At 43.2% G+C, this 23590-nt stretch overlaps 1 protein-coding gene across 3 annotated transcripts; it reads right to left on the bottom strand.

Annotated features, from left to right (window-relative positions):
* Positions 1-470: 470 nt before the first annotated feature.
* IFT52 (intraflagellar transport 52) lies at positions 471-22855 on the bottom strand. Of its 3 annotated transcripts, none has more exons than XM_066626189.1 (14): positions 22584-22855; positions 20394-20518; positions 19245-19332; positions 15901-16030; positions 14758-14833; positions 14600-14671; positions 13196-13322; positions 10214-10300; positions 7552-7620; positions 6813-6967; positions 5669-5756; positions 3834-3942; positions 2417-2562; positions 471-747 (listed from the first exon to the last, which is right to left on the bottom strand). In XM_066626189.1, exons 2-14 carry the CDS (start codon positions 20510-20512, stop codon positions 700-702), a joined length of 1314 nt encoding a protein of 437 aa, XP_066482286.1. In that variant the 5' UTR covers positions 20513-20518; positions 22584-22855; the 3' UTR covers positions 471-699. The 3 variants fall into 3 exon arrangements, with proteins under 3 accessions (XP_066482286.1, XP_066482284.1, XP_066482285.1); XM_066626187.1 differs by having other exon boundaries at positions 22633-22854; XM_066626188.1 differs by lacking the exon at positions 22584-22855 and adding an exon at positions 21926-22001.
* Positions 22856-23590: the final 735 nt, after the last annotated feature.

The following is a 23590-nucleotide window of genomic DNA, read 5'->3' as shown; positions in this document are numbered from 1 at the left end:
TCAGGACAAAGTGCTTTTAGAGTGCACCCTCATCATGCTAACGCACAAGGTGATCACTACCTTCCAGGAGAGAGGTTGGTGTGGCAAATCTAGCTTGGGTAAGTACTGGAATTGGTAAAAAGACTTGAAGGGCTTCCCCAATGCCTTATAAGACATTCCAAATCACTTCCAGTTTCACAGAGAAACCAGAAGTGATTTTTTTTCAGCTCCAGGACTCAGTCTGAGCTCAGCAGAGGCGGAGCAAAGCTCAGGACTCAGTCTGAGCTCTGGAGGTAGAGCAAAGCTTCCCTTGCCTCTGGAAGGGTGTTGTGGGGGGGGGCAGCAGCCCCGATCCATGGGCCCCCCTGAGTAGTCAAACACAGCTGGATGCTTTGGCTAACTGCCCTGAGCTAAGTCTGCAATCCAAAATTAAAAGCAAAAGAACAGAACCCAGAAGTAAGATCTTCTCAATGTACAAAATGCAATCTTTATTTTTTTTAAAATGGAATGCTTCATACATATCAAAATTCTTGCTGCCTGTAAGGCAATCCCTCATTTGGCATTGAAGTTTTAAACTGACAAATTTACAATATAGAGTAGAAGTAGCACAGAAAAGTGGCAGACAGAAAACATTTTATTAAATATACAAACAGAGAAGCTCTGCTATAATTCCTTCCTCTGCCACAGAGGAGTCATATTCTTCAGCTGGGAAACAAGTGTTCAGAAACCACTCTGGAATCCAGTTTCACTTGTATCAACATCATGTTCCTTTAAGGAGAGAAAAAGATTTATCAAAACACCCATCTTTCTAAGAATCTTTCAATTTCTACATAGGCAGACTTGAAACACCCAGTAAAATTGTTAAATGGCCATCTTTTGCAATTCAGCATTTAAGCGTTAAAATAATACTGAGCATAAATCTAAGGTCAACATATTTTTCTCATAGTTCAAGACATTCCTGTCACCACTAGGCATGGTTACATCTTCATCAGCACTCCCCATGCACTTTTTTGTTCTCTCAGGATACTTCTACTTTTTTAAAATACTGGAATTTCCCCACCACAAGGGACATACACTGCACATGGGTACACCAAAGAGGAAGATAAAGAGGTACTTGACCAAATAAAGTACTGAAGACAATACCGCTTGTGAGAAGGAATAACAGCAAGTTGCTAGAAAGATTGGAAATAGTCCAATTGACTAGCTGAATTGTTCAGCCATTATAAGGGATGGTTAGAATTACTTCAATGAGGCAATAACCTTTACCCAAAGAACTCCGGCTGTGGAGCCCCCTAATCAAGCAAGATACAGTGGAAGCCAAAATTGTGAACACTCTTTGAAAATTTCATGTTTCACAATATTGCAGGCTTATAGGAATTTGTTTCACTAAATTCAAATGTTTATATATCAATTGAAAGAGAATCTAATGCTGAATTCAATACAAAAAAAAGAATTCAAATATCTGCAGTACAAAAAAAATAGGTATGCTTCAAATACCTCTACCATGATGAATCTACACTATTACCAGTATTTAGTAGGGTAGCATTGTTTAAAACACCAGCACAGCAGTGTCTCACTGAGCCAACAAGTGTTTGAAGCTCTATGTTTGCTATTACATGGTGTCAGGAAGCAATTATAGCCTCAGTTAATTGCCTCTTATTTGATGGACACCTCATTAGTATCAGGTTTTTCAAACAGTGCCACAAAATTTTTATCGGTTCAGGTTAGGGCTGCTTCCTAGCCAGGTCAACAATGGAATTCCCTTTATTATGAACCACTGTTTACATACAGGAATCCTCATTATTCTTATCTGCAATGCAGAAACTGCAGATTTGACATTGAATCTAGCGAAACATAATATTCATATCTCCTATAAGCCTGCAAAATTGTGAAACATGAAATTTTCAATAAATGTCCACAATTTTGGCCACCACTATAGGATGCAGATGCAAAAACAGACAATAGGTAGTTGATATGTTCGTGAAGCAACATTTGGTTCATCACCTGAGGTACTTCAGAAAGTTTCATTGCAAATGTAAAAATCTTTGTTAATTATCAAATTAGCAGCATTATACATTTCAGTTCAATGATATACATGAACTTTCACTTTTTCCTTGCTTAAATGCCTCTTAATGATACAAACCAAAAGTTAAAAACCAAGTAAGGTGTTCAAACTCCTTAAACTGTATGGTCTGGAGCAAATGAAATATTTCCAAACTTAAACTTTTTTAGAAAAGGACTGTGGAGGGTCAGTACTGCACTGTCATTAGCACTAGCCATTGTTAGTTTCAAAATCAGTTTGCAATAAGGAATGCCCCAGGGAATAGGATTTAAGATTTAATTTCAATATGGTGCTTCCACAGTAGTTCAGTGAGATCAGAATTGAGTCTGTTTTCCCAGAAATGTGGCTTTTATAACTTCAGTGTCGAATAGCTACCTGATTTAGCTTCTTAAACTCGACCACTTGGAAGAAAATGTGTTCCAAGATGTGTTTGGCATCTTGCTGCTCCTTTGGAAGTTTATTTGTTACTCCGAGGATATCGCCACATTTCCTGACATAGAATTCTAGATCATCTTCAGTACCTGAGAAGAATGTCAAAATAGTATGACAACCCACAGATGCAAGAGTTGTGTGAAATTATGAGACAGATTCACATAAATATTAGAATATCTTTCTAAAAGTTAGATTATCAAAGAGAAAACCTGTAAAGACCCAATCTTCTTACTGATGAAGCTCAAAACATTTTCCCAATTATTTTTTTAATTGCATAATGTTGCATAATGTGCATAATGTTGAACTGCAATCAGGACTTAGTAGATTTAGTTCAAAATGAAGCTAAACTATTTATGAAAGTCATAGTGCATGCACATTTAGTCATATGCAGAGGGGAGGGGAAAACTGACTGCAGTAATATTATTGAAATTTGCAACTGGCAGATGCACAGAAATTTGTTAATGGGCATCAATGTGAATCCATAACTGTTCTCTTTGGTAGAGATCCTTAAATGGCAGACAAACTCATGAGGAAGGAGTTCCTGACACAAATGCCAAATGGGAGAATGGCATTTGAACACAGCCTTAGAGGAGACAATGCCAATTCATGCCGGCCTAAGCATCTGGCAAGCGAGCATGGAAAGCTATGGAAAATAGCTTTTTCCATAGCTATTTCTCTCAGCTCAGCTCAGCTGAGAAAAATGTTAACTGTAACATTTATGTTAGCTGTAACATTCAAGGTGTTTGTTTTGACCTTTAAAGCCCTAAATGGCTTGGAACCAGCATACTTGAGATACTAACTTCTTTCATACAATCCCATCTGTTCTCTTAGGTCATCCGAAGGGGCCCTGTTGGTTGTGCCGCTATCAAGTGAGGTCAGGGGGATGGTGGCCAGAAACAGGGCCTTCTCGGTGGTCGCACATGTTATGGAATTCCCTCCCCTTCGAGCCAAGGACAGCTTCCTCTGTTTTAACCTTCAGGCAAGGCCTGAAGACATTTTTATTTAAGAAAGCCTTCAAGGCCGAAAATGGCTGCTTTTAGGAGTTTACTTAATTATTTTGTTAGCATTCATGTTGGTTTACTGCTGGCTGTGTTTTTATATCACCTGTTTTTCAATGTCTATTTCATAAGTTTTTATAGTTTTGTCTGTATTTTATTGTTAGCTGCCTTAAGTAAGCTGCCTTTTTGCCCTTCAAGGAAAAAGACAGATTACAAGTCGAATAAAGAATAATAATTCTACGTGTTCTAATCAACCAACCACACACTCCCACACACTGTTTTTATTACACCAACTTATTTGGATTGTTTTTCTCCCTTTAAAAATCAATCTTAGCTTAACAAACCCAGGAGCAAGCACTTACATTTGTTTGTTATTTGGGCAAGACGAGCTCTCTCAGAAGAGAAAGTTTCATCTAAATCAAACAGGTCCAGACTGGGAGGAGGCAGCTCTCTGAAGGCAGGTGGAAAAACCTAGTAAGCGGAGAGTGGAAACTATCACGCCTGGTCCTGTTCTTACTTGTTTAAAGACAAGAGTATTTGGTGCAGGCTCTGACACTTACCCAAGCCCACAATGTTAGCAACTAGTTTATACCATTGAAAATAGAAAATGATAAACATGATAGTTTGACCTTTCTGATTTCAACTTTAGAGAAACAAGGTAATTGAGCATAAGAATTATGGTTAATGAAAAGGAATTTTGAGCCCAATCTTATTCTTTTACACCACCACCACCACCATCACAGCAACACCAAACTGATGAACGCTGCATCCATGCTGGAAGTGGGGTAGGGCCAGGAGGCTTCAGCAGGAAAAGGGAATTGTAAAATCTTGTTACCCCTGCATTAGCCTCCTGACCCGCAATGGGTCTCCTTGGACATGCACTGGCAGGTTTGGGCCACCCACTACGGATCCTCCCCCTCCCACAGCCTCCCACTGTTATGGCTCCCTCCTCACCTGGTTCAACCTCCTTCCCCCCTCCATTCCACCCTCCCACCTCCCCCATAATCCCACCTCCTGTGGCGAGCAGGGATTCCCACGAGCAAGGATGGCGCAGGCCTTCCCGCTGGCACTCCGGACGGCATGCTGACTTGCATGCTTTGGGAGTGCCTTTTACAACAGGTGCTGGCTGCCTTATGGCAGTCAGCGCTATCATAGGAACCTCGCTGCCATCAAGCGGTGAGATGAAGACTAGCCTGTTTGTATCATAATGTCAGGGTTAGCCAGAGCAGGTTTAGATTAATTTGTAAGATAGTTATGAGGATTTGGCTCCTACAATAGGTTTAGAAGGGCATTACCAAGTTGGAAGAATGAAGACACTTTGCCTAGAGTTAAGTCCTTCCTTATTTTCACTGACTGCCCTAAAGCAAAACAAACTGATTCTTACTTAAAAGCCTTTCCATGGCTGTTTCATCCTAATCTCTGCTTTTATTTCCTGCTAGCCCTGCCAAAACCCCCAACACTTACGCAGATATCCACCTATCTCTCTTGCTGCCTCATAAATATTCACTTCCCTCCCAAAACACTTTTGTTTTAACTATCTTTGAAATCACCTACTATCAATGTCTCACACAAAGGTCACTTCATGCCTTCAATTTTACTCCAGAAACCTTGCTTGTTTGTTTATTTGTTTCTTTCTCTATGTTTCAATTGTAAATAAATATTTGTTTTTCCTACACGCTCACTATGTCATAACAACAAAACAACACTAGGCACAATCCAACTGCACACTGGGCCGATGCAAGTCCTTTGTTGCAAAAGTGCCATCAAGCACTTCTGGGGGAAGAAAGGCCAACGCACAGATGTGTGCTGGCCTCCCGGCACTGACGCAAGCTCCGGGGATGGTGGGTTTGAGTCAGCCAAGCTCAGCCAACACAGGGGTCTGGGAGGGTGTGGGGATGAGGCAGGTGTTTTGGGGCGGGTGGGGAGTGGGAGCCAGGGCCAGGATCCAGCAGTTATGCCAAATTGTAACCCCATTCCCAAGCAACCTGGGGCAGTCCTGGGCTGCTTGGATTTGTGCCACCTCCTGAGGTTGCGCAGACCTAAGGAGCCCCAAGGGGACTGTAGTGGTTCTCCCCAGGGGAAGAGGAAAAGTTTCTCTTTGCCCAGGCTGAGCTTCTGGCTGCCTGACACTTGTGCTGGATACAGCAGAGGTCTGCCTGTTCCAGCGCAAGTTAGGACTAGGCTAACTACTACTCACTGCAGGTTGAAGTGCTGGTAGTGGAGTTTCAAACTGAGGTTGAATAAGCTGAAGAGGTTCATATTTCACATTCAACTGTTCATAAGCTCTGCAAAGAATCAAGATAGTACAAATGGCAGACAATGGCACTTCACCAAATGTTATGTTGTTGACCGGTACAATAAATAAATGTTAATAAATGCAGTTATCATATGCAAAAAAAATTTCATAAACAAAATACAGGAATGCGCCACTTAACAATGGACCGCATATATGATGGTGGTCAAAGCACAATAAAGATGCTCTTAATGAGGCAATCGGATAGCCTGCAGCAGAGTGTCTATTTACACAACAGAGAGGCTCTTAATGCAAAGAAGAGGTAATCTATCTCCAGTAGCCTGTGTGGCCAGTTAGTGTCTGGCAGGGACTGTCTGTTTACACAACAAAGGCGACAGATTGGGCTTAATGCTCACTTAATGACCTAATCGCATAACAATGGGACCGGAGACCGTTAAGTGGCGCACACCTGTAATTACAATATAGCTCAAGCCGTTAACTGTCTGCAGGTAACTGTAAATAGCCCTCAAAATTTATTTCTATTACAGTTGTGACTTTCAAATGGAGGACCTACCTCTCGTATTATGAAAGGTTACCATTTTAGGGCACAATCCTAACCAACTTTCCAGCACTGACATAGCTGTGCCAATGTGGCGTGAACTGCATCCTGCAGTGGGGAGATAGTCAAGGGGGCCTCCTCAAGCTAAGGACATGTTTGTTACCTTACCTTGGGGCTGCATTGCAGCTAGGCCAGTGCTAGAAAGTTGGTTAGGATTGTGCCCTTAATGTCTTATTAAAACTTTTGGAGTCATGTTAAATTCAGACTAAGCCAAGAAAGCAGGATAGTCACTAATTTAACTATGCCAGATGGTTGGACAAGGTTAGGGAGGTACATGAATTAAAAGTCATGATTTATCCATCTTTTCCATTGGTGGCTTGTAACATATTATAATGTATATATGCCTGTTTATGACAGGCATAAGGCACTGCCTTATATTCAGTGAACAACTGACAATAATTGGATACATTCTTCCAATACTTTCTTCTACACACAAAGGCTTTTTCTTTTCTTTTTAAAAATTAAGTGAAAGATAGAATGGATTCTAACTTGATGATTTTCGGGAGTGCTGTAGTATCGAGCTGGTAAATGGACATGTCAAAGAGTGTTGTGAAGTCTCGTGGGTTCTCATCCCCCTCCTGCAGGCAAACACGTAGTCGCTCTGACAGGGTAGCTATATCAGGAAGCATTGTATAATCAGATATCTGAAAAATCATGGAAACTGCTGTGAGAAAAGAGAGCTTGCAGTATAGAGCTTTTCCAGTAGAATATGTAGCCACATGATAAAATGAATGTCTCAAAGCACTTATCAAACCAAATGTGCAGTTTTAACAGTGTGGTTTGAATTTGTCCCCATCCGGGAGGGTAGTCATTCCATCAGCATTTCGTATATCTCATGATGCAGGAATCAAAAATTTCAAACAATTTTGCAAATTGTGACCACGTACTGATTCAAAATAAGTATATCTCTCATTATGTTTCTCCTGATTCACATATACTGGGAGTAATAGTGGGAAATTTCTAATAATGGGAAAATATACTCAGTAGGTACCAATATTAACAGCTTGAACTTTTTCTTTAAGATTAGCAAGGTCTTTGTTAGGGAATAAAAAAGCCTAAGAATCAAATATAAAAACCTGGCAATTATATTTTATTGCAGACAAGTTTAATAATGATTAACCTGCCACTTAGTCTTAAATGTATTAACTCTATTGTGACTTTTGGATGTTTTCTAATGGACCAACATAACAATCTATGATGTTTCAACTATTAGATCAGTTTCTCTTACCTCTGGATCTTCCGCATCAATTTGATTTAAATGGATGTCACTTGTTGTAAGCCATTGGAAAAGGACATCCTAGAAACCACAGACCTTTTCAGTTTGTGATGCTGTTTGAATGGTTTACATTAATATTGCATAACAACAATGGAAGTTTCTAGGCACATTCAACGGATCAAACTTAGTGGAAAGAAAGACATATATGCAAATAGACTAGATAGCAGAGCAAACAATATTTACAGTAAATTATTACTAATTAAGAGCCAAATTCTATCCTTTCTAACACTGATGCAGCTGCGATGCAGCCCTGAGGCAAGGCAATAAACACTCCCTTACCTTGAGTTGGCCCCCTGACTGCTACCCCACTGCAGGATGCAGTACATACCCTGCTGACACAGCTACATTAGTGCTGGAAAGCTGGATAGGATTGGGCCCTAAATAATTACTTTAATTACAGTAAATTATTATTACTCAGGACCAGCCCATCCATAGGCCCACTTGAAGTGGTTACCACAGGCTGTAGTTTGGGGGGGGTACCCACCCATCTCTGTCTGCCTACTTGCCTTCACTGCTTCCCCTTCCACTCACTGGATTGGAAAATGAAGAAGGAGGGCAGAGGAAACATGGAAGGAAAAGTGCTGAATGAGTACACTGGGAAGTGGGCTAGCACATCATCAGGTAAGGAGAGCAGAATCTGAAATGCTGCTTCAGGTGTCAGGATGTCTTGGGCAGCCCCAGGGATACCACTTTCACAGTTCAAGAGATAAATGTCACATTTGCCAATTTAAAGCAAATTTAAAATTGCTTGTTAGCTGCCTTTGGCATTATTTGTGAAAAGTATAAAAGCTTTAAGTAACCCACTCAATCAAATCAATCAAAAAACGTACTTGTTAAAACTCCATGGGGGTCAAAATATTGTGCCCATTAGAAGGTTCCTTTTTTTTCTTGCCTGTATTTGTATTGGCAACCTTCAGTCTTGAAAGACTATGGTATCGCGCTCTGAAAGGTGGTTCTGGCACAGCGTCTAGTGTGGCTGAAAAGGCCAATCCGGGAGTGACAATCCCTTCCACACCGGGAGCAAGTGCAGTCTGTCCCTGGTCTGTCTCCCTGGCTATGGGCCTTCCTTCTTTGCCTCTTAGCCTCAGACTGTTGGCAAAGTGTCTCTTCAAACTGGGAAAGGCCATGCTGCACAGCCTGCCTCCAAGCGGGCCGCTCAGAGGCCAGGGTTTCCCACTTGTTGAGGTCCATCCCTAAGGCCTTCAGATCCCTCTTGCAGATGTCCTTGTATCGCAGCTGTGGTCTACCTGTAGGGCGCTTTCCTTGCTTTTTTCTTGCCTGTATACTTACACAAATCTTAATCCTGTGTGTTTGGACCCTAAATCTGAGCATTGCCATTGAACATCTAATATCCATGACCAAATTTTTCAAAGGACCAGTCAATGTATTTCCAGTGACCTCCATAGATTGCAAGTCTAGTGGCTTATTTATACAATGCCCTAATATGGAGAAAAGTTCGATGCAACGGCCCTGAATATATACAGTAACCTGGGCCTTACTTCCAAATAAATATGCACAGGATTGGCCTGCAGATCTATTTTAGAAATCTTTCTTCAAGGATCCACCAGTCTTTGTCAAAAAGGATTCTTCCTTGATAAGGGAGAGACTTTTACTAATTATTACAGGTTGTGGTCAAGTCTTTGTCTTTACTTTAATCAACCAACCAAGAGAGAGAAACTCGCCTTGCTTTCTAAGAATTGGGTGTCTAGTTATTATCCTTGAGAACTCTAAGAATTGCCCTGACCTAGGGCATTTAACATCTATTACTAAATCAGAGTGTCACAATAACTTTTTACACTTTTTTGGTATTTCATGACAATGTTTGGTTTCCCCCATAAATACTAAATTCAGTTGAAGAGCCCTTCATTTCTTTCGGGGGCTGTTTAAAGCCTTGCAATCCGCTTGCACAACATGATACGTGACAGGATACAGAGAGGAACCAAGCAAGGTGTTTCAAGTCACTTGATTTAAGCAAGAAAAGTACACTCAAGACTTGCATCAGATTAACCTGTTTCTGTCCACATACCTAGGTTCTCTTATTTGCCCCAATATAAAAAATAAAGTAGGAATGTGGCAGTTATTGAGATATGGTCCAGCACATATACTTTTGAAATTTACTTTTCACCTACTAAAGACACCTACTTATTGAAATTTAATGGAGGGGACTCATCCCTACATTACTGATGAGCTTCATACAAATTGGCTACAAAAAATAGAAGACCACCAAAAACCCAGTAAAAACCCAGTAAAAGTATCAGGCTTCAATTGCCTCTCAAATAAAAACCGCCGCATCGATGCGGATGAAATTTAGCTGCCTTTTTCTCCTTATAGAGACTTTCCATCTTTGTAAAATTCATCCAGACCTGAGAAGTAACTTGCAAGTTGCTATGACCTCAATTTTGTTCCACGGAAACAATTAAAATACAAATCAAAATTGAAACAAAGCAACCATCCTAATCAGCCATGAAGCAAAGCAAATTGCTAAAATGAGCCAACAAAATTAATCAGGCCATCACAGCAACAAAGAGAAATCTGAAACAATTCTGATTTTTTTTTTGCACATCCCTAAAATTGACTAACAATAATGAACACTTTCATAACCATAAAGTCTCACCATTATCTTGCTGTTTTCTTCTTTTTCCAAATATTGATCACTGAACATATGAGAAGAGCCTAGCACTGCTAACTTGCCACCTTGATTCTGCCAACAAGAAATCAATAAAAACGTTTTACAATATTTCGCGGAAGCACCTGAAATAGCCAAACATTTATCAAGATTACTTATTCAATGTTGTATTTGACAAAATACTACTGACAAATAAGTAATTATCGGCCTATCTAGATATCTGAAAATTGGATATTCTGATGCTACCAAAATCTTCAGTTACCTTAACAAATGTGGTTAACCCATTTCTGCCCAGCGCACAGGTGTACACAATTGACCCCTCTTGCATATATGCAACGTTGGGCAGAAATGTAAGTCAAAGCTTACAGTACATCACCAACTACTTGCTAACATTTCTTGAGTTAGTAAGGGGTTTTAAGCAGCATACATAATACATTCAATGGGGATAGCTCCATAGCAACTGAACTGAACATAGCAACTGAACAGAAAAAAGTCAATTATTGTGCAATCCAAATTTGTGCTTGAGCCAGGGCAGCCATCCTTGCACTGGTTCAGAGTGTTTTCATAACCACATTTGTGGTTCATATGTAGCCACAAAAATGCTATAAGGGGTGTTTGTGGCTGCACGTGAGCTGGCTGGGCAAGCGTGCAGGCCTGCACCAGCTTTGCAGCACTGCATTTGACCCCAGTCCTGGGTGGCACAGATAAGACTGCCCCTAGTGGAATGGGACAGGGTGGCAGGAGGGTGTGTTGGAGGAAGGAAAGGGGTATTTTTGGGCAGGGGGAGGGCAGAATGAGGGACGGATCAGGCCTGGGAGGAGGATCAGCAGCGGTGGCAGTTGTCACGTCCAAACCCCCTTTTCGGGCTGGACAGCCCTACATTGTGCTTCCTGGATTTGTGCCAATGATATAGCTGGTACAGATTCAAAGAGCCCCACAGGGGTGGCTGGGGCTTTATCTAGGGAACGGGAAATATATCCCCTTACCCCAAGGAGACCTCTAACCACCTCCTGAGCTGCACTGGATGAAGTGCAGGCCATGTGGCCTGACTGCACCAGTACAGCTTAGGATTGGGCTGCCTACTGCTCAAACTGCCAACCTGTGAAGGCTAGTGTGTTCGGAAGGCTGAATTAAAATGTTTCATAAAGATAATTATTTCTACTATCTTAATATGCTGAATAATCACAGAAGGAAACAAATGTCACAAGTAAGCACTTGAAAGAGTTAACAAATTTAAAATTCACAATCAATTATTACAAATATACAATGCACAAGAATTTCAACTCAGTTTCCAATCGAGACAGAATGTCTAAAGGTAACTTTTATTTTCTTCAACAGAGGGACTGTATACTTGTTACTGCTGCTGATGGATGGTTTCCAGAAAGGACATCTGATTGTCTATATAATAAAGTAACTTATTCTGGTTTCTCTGCTCTTATTTTTTCCCATTTACTTAATAAGAGAATCTGGTGTATCACTATTCTTTTCCCTACCTCCTCATTTGTCTCAAACAGATTATAGATTTTCCTTCTAATCTTTTTCTCTGCCCTGACAGACAATCTACCATTTTCTTCAGCTTCCTCTTGCAGCATTTTGTCTATAATTTCCTCCAGCTAGACAAGGGTAAAAGAGATGTCTAGTTAGACTGATTCTGCTATCCACTTTTTCAGTTCATTCAATTTATTCAAAGAGAATAGGTTGGAAAAGTAAGAGTTGAGAATATGGTTGAAATAATAGTGAGATTCCAAACAGCTCCAGGTAGAACTTCAAGCCTCCTCCCCACCCTCTCTCCACCCTCCACCTGCCTCCCCCCTTCCTGGAACACCTCCTCCTTACCCCCTCCCCCGCTTACTGTGCCACAGCTCGGCGGTCCATGAGACCACCGAGCAGTGGAGGAAAGGCACCCACCTGGCGCCGGCCAGTGCTGGGCTAGTACGGAAGCTGGCCCGGCAGTAAGCCTCACAGACGTGCCTTATGGCATGTTTGCGACAGTGCACTCTGGCAGAAAGCAGGAGCACTGAGCTCAGGATTGGGCTCTAAATCTCTGTCAGCATTTTCTCATGACACTATAAGAAAGGTGAAATACTATAGTTAAAATTGTGCAAAATAAATGTTTCAGAGCCCAATCCTAACCAATTTTCCAGTGCCAGTTCAGTCATGCCAATGGGGCATGCACTGCTTCCTGTGGTGGGGAGGCAATCATGGAGGCCTCCTCAAGGTAAGAGAATGTTTGTTCTGTTATCCTGGGGCTGCATTGTGGTTGCACTGGTGCTAGAAAGTTGGATAGGACTGCGCCCTTAGTGTATAAAACATTATGCATTCTTATGTGTATGTCTAGTTGTTCACCAAAACCAGCCAAAATCAATTTAACATATTATAGGTAAACATAAAGAATGTACTGGAATACATCTTTATTTAAAATAGTTCTGGTAGCTGGAGTTAAACTAATGAGGAAGCTACTTGAATCAGCATATAAAGTGGCTATGTTGTACCCCCAAACCTAGAGCCAATCGGGCAAAACCGATGCTACTTTTGGCTTCAGCACTGCATATATACCCAAGAATAGGTTTTCACTTTTGCAACAGCAAAATGTGTGTAGGCCTGTGTAATAATTACTATTAACAACAACAGATAAGCTGGTGACAACTTGTAGTAACTGATCAATTGAACTATTTGTTGTTTAAAAAAAAATAATAAATCAAATGGTTGGTTAGCAACCTTCAGTCTCAAAAGACTATGGTATAAGCCTACAGCACTTGGTATTCCCAGGTGGTCTCCCATCCAAGTACTAACCAGGCCTGACCCTGCTTAGCTTCCGAGATCGGGCATCTGCAAGGTAACAGTTATCATAAATAAAGCTCCTTTCAATAGGCTTACCTCAGTAAAGCACAAGTAATAAAAACTGCTTATGATGTTATGAGATGCAATGTTAAACCAGTACTTTGTGGTTCATGCAACTATGTAATATACCTTATAATGATAGAAAGCCAAGATGGGTCTATTAAGAGGAAAACAGACAGATCCTGTGGAGAGAACAGCCACTGCTGGTTTCATCACGTTCAGAGTGGCACCAAAGGGATACACAAAAGTAAGAGCCCTACAAAAAGATGTAATAACATCATAAGCATTTTCTAAACTTCACTATAGTGCCTCAATACGTATTAGCAAGACTCCTGGATGGTTACATGTTTAATCATGCGCTGTTAAGAGTGGACTTTAGATTTATCAATCTGCAACACCCAGTCTCTTTATTTATATATACAGGGTCCCCATTTTTTTTTTAATGGGGTTGGTTGAGAAGTCAAACTCAGTGATCACTAGAATGCTGTTACTCCCCTTACCCTGACTTCATGCTGTGTCTCTGTGTGGTATCAGAGCCAATCTTCTACTTCTTTCCTTAGTTCCAAGTTTGTAGCTGGAGATGGGTATAGGGATTTTCCCTCCATTGCAGAAAACCAATCAATTGCAGGGACAATCTTGACCTCAATTCCCAACTCTAAAGTTTGAGCTGGAGTCAAGACGAAGGTATTGGGTTGGCATTGGGCTGCCAAGATACTTAGAGTGTTCCAGCAGCCTAGTCCCCAAACAGTCCAGAGTCATAGCTATGGCTTATTTGGTGCTGTGCTACAAGGTCTTCAGTGTGCCTCAAAAGCCTTGCACCAAAATAGGAACTCCAGCATTCCTCCAGAGGACATGGAAATATTCCCTTTAGTTGCACTGTGCTTCTGAGATTAGTTCCTTTTAAACCACATTTTAAAAAGCAAAATATAAAATCTTAAAATGTAGAATATGCTGTATGATATTCTAGAAATGTCAATAGTACACCCCGCCTGTCAGACAAAGGGTGCAATCCTAACCGGCAGTTATGCTGGTATAGGTGGCCCTGGAGGGTTGCGAATGTGCTGTAAACGTGCGAGCACACCGACATAAGCGGCAAAGGTAGGAGTGGGGGGTGTGGTGAGGGGCGGGAGGGGGTGTTACTGGGCAGGGGAAGGGAGGGGCCCAGGGGTGGGTGCACGGAGAGCTGGGAGCGGGGCCGAGACCCGGCGGTTATGCTGGATCCCAACCCCTATCCCCGGGGCAAGTGGAGCGGCTTCAAGTCGCTCTGCTCTCCTCTGACTTGCACCACCTCCAGAGGTGGCGTAGGTCCAAGGAGACCCATAGGGGCGCACAGCCCTTACCCATGGGTAAGGGTAAGAGCTTCCCCTTGCCCGTGGCTGAGCCGCTGCTCGCTGCAATCCCGCGTTGGACGCAGCGCAAGCCTCCTGGCTTGCCTGCTCCAGTGCGGGTTAGGATTGCACCCAAAATCTCTTTAGAACATTTCAGAGTAAAGATCCATGACAACTGTAAAGTGGTTGGTGAGAAGATACTTACTGCGAGTCATTTCCACTGCTGTCTTCATCTATAATCCCAGACACCGTTTTGCCTGCTGCTCTGCTGATTTCCCTTATTGACAAAAGCAAGACTAAGAATTGTGTTCTCAAACTATAGCTATATTATAGAAGACATACCCTCTGCCACTGAAGACCTACCGATTTAAAACTCCATTGGAGACCAAAGCTTCTTTAGGATGGAAGTATTTGTAATACACATTTCTCACCACAGCATCTTAAAGAAATGGAAGCACAATACCAGATATTATGGTATATGGATTCTTGTTCCCTTTTGATACAGATGAAAGAACTTTCATTGCAACAGACCCATAAGTAGAGATTTGGGTGCAACCTCATGCACTGCTCTGCTCTGCTCTGCCTGGGCCTTGGGGAGGAGTAGGTTGTAAGAATTTGGTCACGGGCATAAGAGCAAAAGAACAATCAAGTTGTGCACTGTAACTGATTCAGCTGCAGCCTGCTAAGGCAATATGCTAAAGCAATGGTTCTCAAACTGGTGGGTTGTGACCCACCAGCTCGTGTAAAGCTTCTCCAGTCCCTTTAAGGGGTGGGGAGGGGGCAAGGACAGCGACATGATCCCCAGGATTGCATTGCTAATGGTGGTGAAAGAGAGGTACTTCTTACTGCAGGCTGCTGCAGGAATTGCAGGCAGTCCCACACAGCCCTGCACAGGGCTCCCCAAGGCTCGGAACGTTGAGAAGAAGAGTTTGCAAAGCACTTCCTAGTTGCATTCGCAAACAGGAAGTGCTTTGTGAACTCTTCTTTTCAACGTTCCAAGTCTCCGAGAGCCCTGTGGAGGGCTATGTAGGACTCCCCACAACTCCTGCAGCAGCCTATACGAAATAAAAGTACCCCCCTTTCACCCCCCCATTAGCGACACAATCCTGGGGATCACTTCACTGCCCTCACCCCTGCAAAGACTTACCTTGGGATTAAAACTCCTGAAAAGTTTGAGAACCACTGTGCTAAAGGAAGTTCAGCTGTAGCAGGAAGAGAGCCATCTACATTTTGCTTTCTGTTCACCAAGTGTACAGAACTGAGGCTGCAGTAAGTACCATGTACCTGAGGCTATCCTTTTATAGTATTATGTGTGCCTAATATTCTCAAAATCAGCAGACCTAAAGAAAAGGGAGAGACTGGAAAACTGCAATCAAACCTTTCCTCTGGCCATCTTAGAAACTAGATATAAACAACATATCACACTCAACATATATTAGTCAATTATTTGTAGCTTCTTACTACAAAACCTGAAAATAATCAGAAGCCATTCAGGTTAATCATTACCATTATTGACCATGATCCCGTACTCTTCTAATAAGAAGTTGATGTTGGTATCATATCGAGATTCACCACCTTCTCCCAGCATCACCAAGATATCCCCACCATTTTCTAGGTACTTCTTCAGAACCTCAAACTGAGAAGAAATGAAACACATTCAGAAAAGCTAATCCAATTAACAAATGGGTTTAGTTACAAAGGCAGGAGGCCTTTTACAAAGGGTAGGAGGTCTGGTCTAGAGGGTAGAGCCTCCGTTAGCTCAAAGATAACATCTGAAGGTTGCCAGTTTCAGGCCACGGGCAACTCCATAAATGGTGAGACCTTGAAGCAGCTGACAAGCTGAGCTGAGTTATTCCACCTGCTCTTTGGTGTGAGTGAAGAAGTGTCTTGTCTGCCCTTCAAGTGAGAGATGAAGGAGCTGCTTGTCAGCCAGCGTGGGAGGCAACTGGGGGCCAGAAGTGATACCAGACCGTGAAAGATCCATCTGAAATGTTGTGCAGTTCTTGAAAGATAGAACCTTTCTATTATTGTAAAAATCCCCTCAGGGATTTAGAGATAGCCTGCCTATGCGAACCGCCTTGAATAAAGTCAGAGGAGTAATCTGATGACCAGAAAGGTGGTATATAAATACTAGTATTATTATTATTATTACTACTACTACAGCCACTACAACGACAGCCACTCTTTATAGCCTTCATAGATCTCACAAAGGCTTTCGACCTGGTCAGCAGAGACGGCCTCTTCAAGATTCTCCCCAAGATTGGATGTCCACCCAGGCTCCTCAGCATCATCAGATCCTTCCACAAGGACATGAAGGGCACTGTTGTCTTCGATGGCTCCACATCAGACCCTTTTGACATCCGAAGCGGAGTGAAGCAGGGCTGTGTTCTTGCACCAACCTTGTTTGGGATTTTCTTCGCTGTCCTGCTGAAGCAGGCCTTTGGAACTGCAACAGAAGGCATCTATCTCCGGACCAGATCAGACGGAAAGCTCTTCAACCTCTCCAGACTGAGAGCAAAATCCAAAGTCCAGCTGAAATGTCTGCGTGACTTCCTCTTTGCCGACGATGCAGCTGTCACTACCCACTCTGCCAAAGATCTCCAGCAGCTCATGGATCGTTTTAGCAAGGCCTGCCAAGATTTTGGACTGACAATCAGCCTGAAGAAAACACAGGTCATGGTTCAGGATGTGGACTCACCTCCCTGCATTACAATCTCTGAGCATGAACTGGAGGTTGTCCATGACTTTGTGTACCTTGGCTCAACGATCTCCGACACTCATTCTCTCGATGCCGAGCTAAACAGGCGCATCGGTAAAGCAGCTACCACGTTTTCCAGACTCACAAAGAGAGTCTGGTCCAACAAGAAGCTGACGGAACATACCAAGATCCAGGTCTACAGAGCTTGCGTCCTGAGTACACTTCTGTACTGCAGCGAGTCATGGACTCTTCACTCACAACAGGAGAGGAAACTGAGCGCTTTCCACATGCGCTGCCTCCGACGCATCCTCGGCATCACCTGGCAGGACAAAGTTCCAAACAACACAGTCCTGGAACGTGCTGGAATCCCTAGCATGTATTCACTGCTGAAACAGAGACGCCTGCGTTGGCTTGGTCATGTCGTGAGAATGGATGATGGCCGGATCCCAAAGGATCTCCTCTATGGAGAACTCGTGCAAGGAAAGTGCCCTACAGGTAGACCACAGCTGCGATACAAGGACATCTGCAAGAGGGATCTGAAGGCCTTAGGGATGGACCTCAACAAGTGGGAAACCCTGGCCTCTGAGCGGCCCGCTTGGAGGCAGGCTGTGCAGCATGGCCTTTCCCAGTTTGAAGAGACACTTTGCCAACAGTCTGAGGCTAAGAGGCAAAGAAGGAAGGCCCATAGCCAGGGAGACAGACCAGGGACAGACTGCACTTGCTCCCGGTGTGGAAGGGATTGTCACTCCCGGATTGGCCTTTTCAGCCACACTAGACGCTGTGCCAGAACCACCTTTCAGAGCGCGATACCATAGTCTTTCGAGACTGAAGGTTGCCAATAATATACTACTACAAAGGAAAGACAATCTGCTTTTAGCTAATTTAACATTTGAATATTAAAATACACTTGCAAGCATGCACGAGGCAAACAAATAAATACAAATACCTGTTTGATTAAGGAATCCCTTCCTATTTTTCTTACAAGGGAATGGGCAGGTTAATCCTAAAGATGGTTTTACTTTATGTGACATAAACAGAGATTAACACACATGCATCTGTTTAGCAGAGGTGAATTTATTACAGTTTTGTGTGGGCTACATTCTTTGTTTTCATACCTGCGGGTCCATCAATTGAAAATTTCAATTTATAAGGCTAGCATGCATACTTGGGATCTCTTCATAGTTAATACATAACACATTATTATTCAGTATTTATATACTGCCTTTCTCACTGACTCTCACAATGTGTGAAAGTCTTACAGACCCGTGCCTTATATGTCTGTAAGCTGCCTTGAATTTTAAGAAAGGCAGGATACACATATTTTGAAATAAAATACATGTTAAGTAATTCCAAATACGCATTTTTTACTTAACAAAGGAGTGTTTGCTGCATCAGATGAAGGCCCACTTAACTTAGTCCAGTATTCTTCTGCAAGAATCTCACACCCAGCAGGCATTATGTGATCCATCAATGCTTGGCCACTAATCTACCTACCTATAAGATCTATTGCAGTGTTTCTCAAACTGTGGGTCAGGACCCACTAGGTGGGTCACGAGCCAATTTCAGGTGGGTCCCCATTCATTTCAATATTGTATTTTTAATAGACTTGATACTACCATGATATGTGACTGCATTTGGGGAAATGTTATAGACCTGTACTTTTAATAAACTACTATGTATATTCTTTTAACAAAGGAAACTTTGTTAGTAAGTAAAGGAAACTTACTCCTGGGTAAGTGTGGGCAGGATTGCAGCCTAGGATAGTTAAAAATTTTCCTGCCTGATGATGTCACCTCCGGTCATGACATCACGTCCGGTGGGTCCCGACAGATTCTCATTCTGTCGCGGTGGGTCCTGGTGCTAAATGTGTGACAACCACTGATCTATTATTTAACCACCACAAAATATAAGGAGAGCACTATGGTTGTGATGCATTTGACAGGCAACAACCCCTAAATTTACTAAATGGTCTGATCATTTTTGTGCCTGTGCGCTCTGCTCTTATAAATCCCAAAGTCCCATAGGATGCCATGCAAAAGAACACTGAAACCCAAGAACTATTACCTCTGCAAAGTAGCTCACAGGATCAAACCACCAGACAACACCAAGAAGATATCTGAACAATTCTTAAGTATTTATGACTAGTACATACTTCAGCAGCCGTAAACTTTTCTCTGGGTCCTGCTGTAATCCACAGTTTTACACCAGCCAGTTTCTCTGAAGTAATTTCATCTTTTAAGCTATGAACAAATTAACAAAGTGACATATAACCCTGTAGTCACAAGGGCAAGTCATCAAAAACAACACAAATCACCTGAAATGCATTCAGACCTAAAATGTTACTTCCAATGTCTTACAGCCCAATCCTGAGCTGCCCGGGGCACACAGCTGCAGCGGCGCTGAGAACAGTTCCCGCCGCATCCTGTGTGCCTCAGCCTGCCAGCTCTGGGCTAGCACGGGCGCTGGTCCGGTGGTAAGCCTTGCAGACTTGCCTTGTGGCACGTTTACAACAGCTGGAGCACAGAGCTCAGGATTGGGTTCTTAAACTTTGAGGTAAATGTTGCATTACAATAATTCTGCATACATCTCCCCTCTCTGGAAAGGGAGAAAGGATGAGTTGAAGTTTGAATTTGAAACATACAATTGTGTCCTGAACATAAACATCAGTGTCCATTCAGCTATCTCAATGTTCAAAGCATATTTACTAGATATAATGCAATTAATTTTGATTTTGTTTCTCTGGTTTTACCACTCTGAAATAGACACAGAGATTGTGAGGTGGTATTTGAACTTGAAATATAAATTCATAATCACAAAAATCAAATTTCATTCCAAGATCAAAATGTTCCAGAGAATTATGTTACAAACAAATAAAAACAAATGGCAGACAGATGGGTAGGTGCTGAGGAACTGAAGCTGAAAGATGTGACTTGCCTATGGTCACCATATGAGTTTTCCCCATTGAAATGTGACTTTAATGCAAAACTACCTAGTTCACACTCTTAGCTATAAACTACATGGTAGAACAAACTTTAAAAAAAAAATCAGCCCCATCTATTATTACCTTAACAGTATACAGATTCTGTACTTACTGCAGGTGAGCAGAGCTGTAAATACTGAGAGGAAGACAACCATTTGCATGCCATCCTCACACTTCAGTACTAATCAAGAAATGAAAGACTGACTCACTGATATCCATGCCTCACCTTCCTACTCCACATAGCAGTGACTGAGCCCAAGCTGAGAAAAATAAAAAAACAGAGAAATAAAGAAATAAAAAAAATACAGAAACACCACTCACCTCTGTATTTTCCAGTTACTTCGAAGTTTTTTTTGCATTATCCTATAGCCACTGTTCATAGTAAAAATCTCCTTTTTGGAAGCATTGAAAATTATTGTATTCCGAATTTCTCCCTCCATGGTTACCTTAAAGAAAGAAGAGCGCAACCATATAATCAAAAGGAAAAGCAAACAAGGGCTATGAGTGTTCATAAAATCTTAAAAATTCACTTGTCTTTGCTTTTTTTTTTTTTTTTTTTAAAAAAGGAACAGATAGCCATAGCTCAATGTGGAATACATCAATAGATAACACATACATGTACTAGCCATATCACATTTTAGTTATTGTAAAACAAAAGGCTGTGACAATAAATACTGAGATCAGGTCCAAGATCTTGATCTTGAACTGTCCTACAAACGTGAAAGAACTATTCAGAGGTGGGGGAGGGTGGAAACAAGTCATAGGTGTACAGTATTCCCAAATATGCACCCACTGTTTCCTCAAGTATGTACAGTATTTTGAAGAGGGAAAAACACGATTATCAGAATACAAGCTTTTAGCATGAGGTAAAAGTTACTGTAGTCAATGGTATTTAGGGCCCAATCCTGAGTTCCCTCAGTGCCAGTGCTAGGTGTCGTCAACATGTAAAGCATGTTTGCTTTACAGGAAGTAGGGAGCATCTGTGCAGGCCCCACACTAGTCAGATGCTGGGCCCAGCACTGGAAGATGAGCTACCACTGAAGGTAAGTATGACTGATGGGCAGCGGTGTGATCTCGGGGGGGGGGGTGGCAAAACGAGGGTAGGGGGAGGGCAGGGCAGGGAACCAGTGTGGGAGGAGGTTGGGACTGGCGGAACAGAGCTCCTGGCTCCTGAACTCTGTGTCAGGCCAGAAGGCCTGACACAGAGTTTCTCAGAACTGTGCCAGCAAAATAGCTGTTTTATTTTGTGCAGTTTTTTTTCCTTTTTGGATTCCCAATAGCTTACTGTTGTGACCTCTAGTTCCTTATTAAATTGCTTAGCAACAGAGTTGTCCCTCACATTACAAATCAGAAAACTGTAAGGGGAAAATTCCCTTCGTAGCACTGTAGCTTAAATAGAAAGCCTAGAAAGTGTGTTTGTTGTTGTCTATGATATGCCACGTAATGCTGCAATCAGATGCAGACTTCCAAATAAAACCCACTGAAATTGGTAGCTGCAAGCATACCTTTCCATTATTCATAGGTAGTAATTTAACCCATGAAGTTACAGAGATGGGCAGCCCAATCCCAAACTTCCCCATGCCCACTGGAGCAGTGGCGCCACAGCAGCTACCATTGTATCTAGTGGGTGCCAGGAAGCAGCTGGAGATTGCCTCAGGGGAAGCCCCAAGCCAAGGGGCTTCTCGTTTTAAACCATTTGTGCCCAATGTGTATACCGGTGGGCCGGGCAAAAATGGGTTTAAGAGAGTGATCTCTTGTCCTGCTAGCTACATCATACACATCTCTTATTTCAAAACCTTCATGGAAAAAGCAGAGAAGATTCACAGAACTCATTTTTTCCCCCCAATACAAACCTATATGAAGCTGGTTTGGCAAGGACCACATGGGGAGAATCCTCCTCTGGCACCACAGAAGTTCACCTTCAGAGCACAGAGAGGGCACAGCAACACCCCACTGGGTTAACTAGCTCAGTACTCCTTCCATCTCTGCAGGGACCCCTGTAGCTCTGGGAGGGGCATCTCAGCCCTCTCACCCAACTACAAGTCCCATGATCCTTTGAGAGAAGCCCCCAACACACTGATCTTACCTCTCACCCTGCTCCAACTCCCATGAACCTTTGAGGGAAGCCCCCAACACACTGATCTTAAACACTCAGCCCTCTTACCGGACTACAAGGGAGCCCCAACACACTGAGCTTACCCTTCACCCAACTACAACTCCCAAGATCCTTTGAGGAAGGCCCCAACACACTGATCTTAAACACGCAGCCCTCTCACCCAACTACAACTCCCATCATCCTTTGAGGGAAGCCCCCCACTCTTACCGCAGAAAGGCAGTTAGAAATACAACACGGGCAGCCTCTCGCGCCCACAGAGGCACAACTTCACCCGTGGAACTTCTGCCTGTGAAAACCCCTTCAAAGGCAATGGGAGCTTTGCCAGGACCGCTACTAGAAGGACGACTGGCCTCTACAGGCAGGGGTGGACAAGGAGCCTCAAGTTGCCCACTTACGGAGGAGCCCCACCTCAGGCAGGGGACCAGCCGGAGGCAGCCCGTTTACCTGAGGCGTCGCCACCATCTTCTCACGGCTCCTCAGGCCCAGGAGCAGCGGCCGCGCCGGTAACTAAGGGTCGCGCCCTCCCTAGTAACTGGAGCACCCGCCTGCTGCGCATGCTCCAAGCTGCTGAAGTGACGTCGACAACTTCGACTACCACGGAGAGGGGGGCGGTGTGGAGGAGTGAAGGTGCTGACGCCTGCCTGTGGCTTCTGGAACGCTGGAGTGGAGCAGCCTCTGGTGGCACCTTCCAGTGCTTGCACACAGTGGCGTAGCTGAAGGGGGCGGAGCACGCAGTACAGGCGGTGGCGTAGCTGGAGGGCGGCGGTAGCGTAGCTGGAGGGGGCGGAGCACTCAGTGCAGGCGGTAGCGTAGCTGGAGGGGGGCGGAGCAAAACGTTGAGAACAAAACGGCTACAAATCTATGGTAAGGCCACACCTGGAGTATTGTGTCCAGTTCTGGTCGCCGCATCTCAAAAAAGACATAGTGGAAATGGAAAAGGTGCAAAAGAGAGCGACTAAGATGATTACGGGGCTGGGGCACCTTCCTTATGAGGAAAGGCTACGGCGTTTGGGCCTCTTCAGCCTAGAAAAGAGACGCCTGAGGGGGGACATGATTGAGACATACAAAATTATGCAGGGGATGGACAGAGTGGATAGGGAGATGCTCTTTACACTCTCATATAATACCAGAACCAGAGGACATCCACTAAAATTGAGTGTTGGGCGGGTTAGGACAGACAAAAGAAAATATTTCTTTTGCTCCACCCCCCTCCCGCTACACCACTGCCACATGCACATTTTGAAATGCAATCAGGCAACGTGTGCCTAGACAGAATTCATGATGTACGAAAAACACATACAGTGGGCAAGGTCGCAATGGATAGAGGTCAGCCAGATGTGGGTAGTAATCTCAGCAGTCAACAGACCTAGCCCCATACCATAAAGTACGTGGTTCTATTAGA

This window comes from Tiliqua scincoides, chromosome 4, assembly GCF_035046505.1.
Source record: "Tiliqua scincoides isolate rTilSci1 chromosome 4, rTilSci1.hap2, whole genome shotgun sequence".
In the NCBI taxonomy this organism is placed as follows: Eukaryota; Metazoa; Chordata; class Lepidosauria; order Squamata; family Scincidae; genus Tiliqua; species Tiliqua scincoides.
This window is presented reverse-complemented; position numbering and strand designations above follow the sequence as displayed.

What these genes read in the sequence shown, in the direction of transcription:
- IFT52 (XM_066626187.1), bottom strand. An exon ending in TCCAATGGAGTTTTAAATCG is followed by an intron (nt 14,672 to 14,757) that starts GTAGGTCTTCAG and finishes TTTGTCAATAAG; the next exon opens with GGAAATCAGCAGAGCAGCAG. An exon ending in TGCCCAAATAACAAACAAAT is followed by an intron (nt 2,563 to 3,833) that starts GTAAGTGCTTGC and finishes CATTCTTCTCAG; the next exon opens with GTACTGAAGATGATCTAGAA.